General features: G+C 41.1%; 1 protein-coding gene across 3 annotated transcripts; it reads left to right on the forward strand.

The window, feature by feature from the left end:
- The first annotated feature begins 412 nt into the window (after nucleotides 1-412).
- Nucleotides 413-3,280, forward strand: CUNH7orf25 (chromosome unknown C7orf25 homolog). 3 transcript variants are annotated; one of them, XM_015599479.2, is made up of 2 exons: nucleotides 413-519; nucleotides 1,649-3,280. In XM_015599479.2, exons 1-2 carry the CDS (start codon nucleotides 454-456, stop codon nucleotides 2,933-2,935), a joined length of 1,353 nt encoding a protein of 450 aa, XP_015454965.2. In that variant the 5' UTR covers nucleotides 413-453; the 3' UTR covers nucleotides 2,936-3,280. The 3 variants fall into 3 exon arrangements, with proteins under 3 accessions (XP_015454965.2, XP_006925409.1, XP_015454964.1); XM_006925347.2 differs by lacking the exon at nucleotides 413-519 and adding an exon at nucleotides 547-699; XM_015599478.2 differs by lacking the exon at nucleotides 413-519 and adding an exon at nucleotides 551-709.
- The last annotated feature ends 2,698 nt before the right edge of the window (nucleotides 3,281-5,978 follow it).

A 5,978-nucleotide genomic window follows, 5' to 3' on the forward strand; every position in this document is an offset into this window, starting at 1 on the left:
TAACTTTGACACGTTTAAATTGTTTACACTCTCTGCCAAATAAATGGTCTTCTCTCTCAGTGCTGGGCTTGGTTCTCCCCTGCCCCCGGGAAATTTGCCCTGGCCTGAATCAAAATGAGCCCCAAATTTTTCTAAGAAAACCACTGCCTGACACTTGGTATGTGTTTGAGCTTGATAGCAAAAAAGGTGTAGCTGGTTGGAGTAAGGGAGTCGTGCTCAGTCGGGAGATTTTCTCCACCAAAATGCACTGCCGCCCACCCAGGCAAAGTCCAACTGCTGATTAGGTGCTAGGGTGTTGAGTAAGCCTGCCTGGGACCCAGAAGATGGAGCTATGAGCGTCCCAGTGGGAGTGCGGTACAGCCCTGTGAGCTCCTCCCCTACACCTTCTTGGCACTGGGCAGCTGCAGGCCTCCAGACTCATCACGTAGCTGGAGCTGGGCGCCATCAACAAACATGGCCGTCGCACTAGCGTCAGCGGCGCTGGAGGAGGGGGCCCGCGCTGCCACATGGGAATCGCAGGTTCCGTGTCATTGGGCGGGGGTGAGGGAGCACGTGATGCGGGAGGCGCCGGAGGCGGTGGGGCTCGCGCAGGCGGAGCAGCGGCAGCGGCCTGAGTGGGGTGGGGGCTGCTCCGTGAGGTTTCTCGGCGGGTCCCAGCCTAGCGCGCGCACGTGCCCGCTGCTCGCGCTCGCGGTCCTAGTCGCTGCGGGTGAGGAGCCAGGGACGGGAAGGGAGGAGGGAGCTGGGCGCCCTTTTGAGGCCGGGAGGGGGCTGGGCCCGCCCAGCGGGGAGGTTGGCTGGCGCCGGGCCGTGTTCTTTCTGCCGGCTCTCGCCTACACGTCCTGGCCCCGGAGCTATTTGAGCTCAAGCCTCCCTGGCAGGCCTCAGCAGTGCAGGTGGACCGCGCAGGGCCTGAGGGCCCAACACCGGCCCGGAAGGTCCCATCGACCTCCAAGTTGCCACGGACTGCACCGTGGAGTTTAGTTGATCTTCGGGCTTTTCCTTCAGTGTGGGAGCGGGAGCCAACTTAGTAGGCTCCTTCGGTCTTTAAAATGTTCTGGTTGACGTCAAATGCAGAAACTAGACAGTCTTGAATCCTCGGCGGGTGTACCGTGTGCCCCTGGGTAATCACTGGTTAAAAGAGACTCACTAGTTTAGGAGGAAAAGATTAGAAAGCTTTAATGTGATCAGTTTAGTGGAAAGCCTTGCTATGGACAATTTGCTAACCAGCTAGTCTGTGGATATTTTTATTCTAATAATTTCATCTTGACTTTCCGAGCTTTTATTAATATTTCTCTACAGCCAAAGAATAAGGCTGCTAATAGAGAATTCCTTACATAGCATATTGCCGAAGTCGTGTATTTAACTCTGACCCGAGTCATGCTGTGAACCCATGACTTTCAAGTTGAAAAAATGGAGGTCTAAAGTGTGTCAGAATCCAGCACACCTAAGGAGATCAGAAGTGTAGCTATCATCCTTTCCTTAGCTATCAGAGGAGGGCGTCACTCCGAAATTAGACATGCAGAAGCTCAGGTTCCTAGACTCAGACTCTATAAATTCTTTCGGTAGATTGAAATTTTGTAATCCTTAGGAATTGATTGCCATAATTCTTGAGGACTGTTTCAGTTTGCTTTGTTTCTTTTCACAGGAAAGAAAGAATGCTGTCAGCATGTCTGCACACTCCATGCTCTGTGAACGAATCGCCATAGCCAAGGAACTGATCAAAAGAGCAGAATCACTTTCTAGAGCAAGAAAGGGTGGCATTGAAGGTGGCGCAAAGCTATGCAGCAAATTGAAGGCTGAATTAAAATTCTTACAGAAAGTAGAAGCTGGGAAAGTAGCTATTAAGGAATCTCATTTACAGAGCACTAATCTAACACACCTAAGAGCCATAGTGGAATCAGCAGAAAACCTCGAAGAAGTCGTTAGTGTTCTTCATGTTTTTGGTTATACAGATACCTTGGGAGAAAAGCAGACCCTTGTGGTGGATGTTGTTGCAAATGGTGGTCATACTTGGGTGAAAGCCATTGGCCGAAAGGCTGAAGCTCTGCATAATATTTGGCTGGGCAGGGGCCAATATGGTGACAAAAGCATCATTGAGCAAGCTGAAGACTTCCTTCAGGCCAGTCACCAGCAGCCAGTGCAGTATAACAACCCTCACATCATCTTTGCATTTTACAACAGTGTCTCCAGCCCCATGGCAGAGAAGCTGAAAGAAATGGGCATATCTGTGAAAGGAGACATAGTAGCAGTTAACTCTCTGTTAGATCACTCTGAAGAGCTCCAGCCTAGTGAGAGTGAATCAGATGAAGAGGGCCCTGAACTTTTGCAGGTGACCAGAGTAGACCGAGAAAATATACTAGCAAGTGTTGCGTTTCCAACAGAAATTAAGGTTGATGTGTGCAAAAGAGTAAATCTGGACATTACTACTTTAATCACGTATGTATCTGCCCTTAGTTATGGAGGTTGCCACTTTATCTTTAAAGAAAAAGTGCTCACAGAACAAGCAGAGCAGGAGAGGAAAGAACAGGTTCTACCACAGCTAGAGGCATTTATGAAGGACAAGGAGCTATTTGCTTGTGAATCGGCTGTCAAGGATTTTCAGTCAATTCTAGATACTTTAGGAGGACCTGGGGAGAGAGAGAGGGCCACTATGCTAGTTAAGCGAATTAATGTGGTACCAGACCAGCCTTCTGAGCGTGCCTTGAGACTAGTGGCCAGTTCAAAAATCAATAGTCGCTCATTAACAATTTTCGGGACTGGAGACACCCTCAAAGCCATCACAATGACTGCCAATAGTGGTTTTGTCAGAGCTGCCAACAACCAGGGTGTTAAATTTAGTGTGTTTATCCATCAGCCCAGAGCACTTACTGAGAGCAAAGAGGCTCTAGCCTCCCCCTTACCAAAAGAGTACACAATTGACACTGAACACTAATGATATCCTTTAAATACTGTCATGGAAATAAGTTATTTATACCAAAGGCTGGGTCTTCCCATCTTAAATGGAAAAAAGGGTCTATAGTAAAAATAACTTAGAACTCAAACCAGTAGAGTTGATTTGTATGTCTCATCTGTAAAGTGTATTACTTAAAGTAGAAAAAGCACAAAAGACAACCTTATTTATCAAATTCTACATTAAAACAACAGAAGTACATCTATGTATCACAATGCTTTTATTTGATTCAGTAGGGCTACAACCCCCCTATTAGTAATTGCATTTTATGGAATGGAATATAGCTACTATACTGCATCTTGTATTAAATATCTGGAGAAAACTGAAGCTTGTTTTTTATTATGTTGATATATCAATTGATAATGGGTTGAGACCGGGAGGTAATAGTTTATAATTTTAGATTCTAAAGTTATGACCATTAACGAAAAGAAACATTGATTGCTATGTGTCAGGTACAGTCTGTGGGTATGCTTACAAAGAGTACATTAATATAGAATAAAAGTGAATTACAAATCATGCAAGTTCCTATCAATGGACCTATTGATATACCTTTGTGAAGAGGATAGCCAACAATCTCCCTACTGCAAGCCTAGAATATTTAAGGTAAAATTTTTGAACAAACTGAAAAGAATTATATAAAACATTTTAAAAGAACTTAGATTTTACTTTTAAGTACAGTCCCCATACTGCGAATATTTGAATTACGAATCTTGCCTTCCTTGTTTTGTTGCAAGTGGCAACTGATTTATCAGTATTATGTCACTCTTATGAAATAGAGGCAGGGAGATTACATACCTGTTGAATGACTGAAGTTATATTAAAAAGATTTTTATGCCTATATTGTGCTAGGTGCTTTATTAATTTTTATCAAACCAAACAGCAAAATAGGTATGTATTCACATTTTAAAAAGTGGGAAATTGAGCCTTAGAGCTTAAGCTGAGTGTAAGAGCCAGTATAAGATAATTTTGTGTCCCCACGGCCTGAACTTTTTCTACTGTGCCAACTCCTATTTTGTGAGAAGGGAAAGTCAATTTACGGCCAGAATGTTTGATGGGAAGGTAGAATTTGATTATTGGGGTCCATGAACATTTAGAAATTAAATGCAAAATTAAGTTCATGGAGTGATTCAGAGATATTCTATTATTCAGAACACATTTCTTAGGGGAAAAGGTGATTGGGGTTCCAATTTAATGTAGAGAGGTATATTTAACTTGCATTTGCAACTTAGATAGTCTAGCATTAGAAATTAGACTTAGGCCTTTTGGAGCAACTATTAAAGTACTATTAAGTACTTAGTACTATAAGTACTGAGCATAATTATAATAGTTTGGTATGAAAGATAAATAATTGATTTTTGCTCTAAAGAATTCTTAGTCTGAAATGGAAGTAAACAACTGAAGTATAATGTACTAAATTGTCTACAAGAATTATGTTTAAAATACTAATCTTTAAAATACAGTAAGGTAGTAATTCTTGCTATGGGATCAGGAAGTTGGAGAGGAAGTGACATTTGAGGGTTATTAGTGTGAGATTTTACAAGATGTGTACAGGGAGTGAATGGGATTGAAAAGGTAACAAGTGAGTATGAGGGCCTGTTCAGAGTCTTGGCTCATGTAGACAGTTTATAAAGCTGAAGATGAAGCTGAAAAGTAGAAGTTCTCTGAAGAGTTTGGCATTAGAGAGCCATTGACAATTTTTAGGCAAGTGTGGGCCATGACAAGATCTCAGGAAAACAGTAAAAACCTGTAGTGTGAAAGAATTGAAGAAAAGATGGGACTAAAAATAATGGCCTTGGCTAGAGCAGTGATAATGGAATGTAACGTCATGGGTTTACATGGATTTGTTCAAGGCAGAATTGACGTTATACTTATTCATTCATTACACATTTTTTGAGTTCCTATATTGTGCCAGACAATATGAAGGGCTGAGCTTTAAAGGAGTAGCAGAAAAAAGATAGATTTCTATTCTTGCCTACTATGAATTGTTACTTAAGAACTTGGAATCTTTGCTAACTAGAACACGTACAGCTATAGCACTCTTTGAAGAAATTTTTCTGAAGTGGCCACAGCTGTGGTCCCCCAACCACTGTTATCTTTTTCCAGACATCAGTGACTACAATTTGTAACAATCAGTAATGCAGACAATAGATGTGGACAAATATGGGGGCACTTGACCCTGGAATGTGAAGAAATAGTGCCTTCTGTAGAAATACATACAAGCACACATAACCAAAGATCTGCTCTAGCTGATTAAAAAAGATCATATATAATATGAAGGTAAAAAAACGAGGGAAGTAATTTTAAAAAATGAGAAAAGAATGTTCAGTTAAACATTAATTAAAAACTCAAAAGTTGAAGGAATCATATAGTTTTAAAACAAAGCAAATGTCCAAAAAATTATGAAAAGATATATAATGTAAAAATTAAGACTAAGAATTGGAAGTGATGGGGGGAAAGTAAAAGCATGTTATTTAGAAGGCAGTCAACAACAACTTCATAATATTTGCCATTAAAAAATAGAGCAATATAATTTTGGGCATCAAACAGGACACGTAACTGATAGTATAAATTAAATCAAGCTGAATCACTTTCAAGTGAGGGGCCAGAATGGAGAATAATGGAGAATAAAGGGAATCTTGTAAACTTTGAGGCTGACATATGCTTCCCTCAGGACTTCTTGCAATTCTAATTAAACATTTGGAACCAGAATATTTTGTAGTTGATACTGTGTTCTTCATTTTGCCGTACACCAGGGGCCATATGATAGCTGGTTGTTCCACTGTTAGTGATGTTAAGTATTGTACCCTGAACAAGAGACTCCATTGTAAAGTTATGTGATTTTTCCTTTGGGACTAGTAAATTAACTATGAAATAATACTTTTACACCAATGTGAATATTCATTTCCCCATTGCCCTTGCACCTAATGATTTTAGCATGCATGATGATTATGACATGAATCAATTATTTCATTAAGAGTGACAAAATGGTGATTTTTCCAATTCTATAATTTTCTTTACATTTATT

This window comes from Pteropus alecto, unplaced genomic scaffold (assembly GCF_000325575.1).
Source record: "Pteropus alecto unplaced genomic scaffold, ASM32557v1 scaffold109, whole genome shotgun sequence".
Lineage (NCBI taxonomy): Eukaryota > Metazoa > Chordata > Mammalia > Chiroptera > Pteropodidae > Pteropus > Pteropus alecto.

What these genes read in the sequence shown, in the direction of transcription:
- CUNH7orf25 (XM_006925347.2), top strand. Translation starts at nt 556, where the DNA reads ATGCGGGAGGCGCCGGAGGCGGTGGGGCTCGCGCAGGCGGAGCAGCGG. An exon ending in TGCTCGCGCTCGCGGTCCTA is followed by an intron (nt 700 to 1,648) that starts GTCGCTGCGGGT and finishes TTCTTTTCACAG; the next exon opens with GAAAGAAAGAATGCTGTCAG.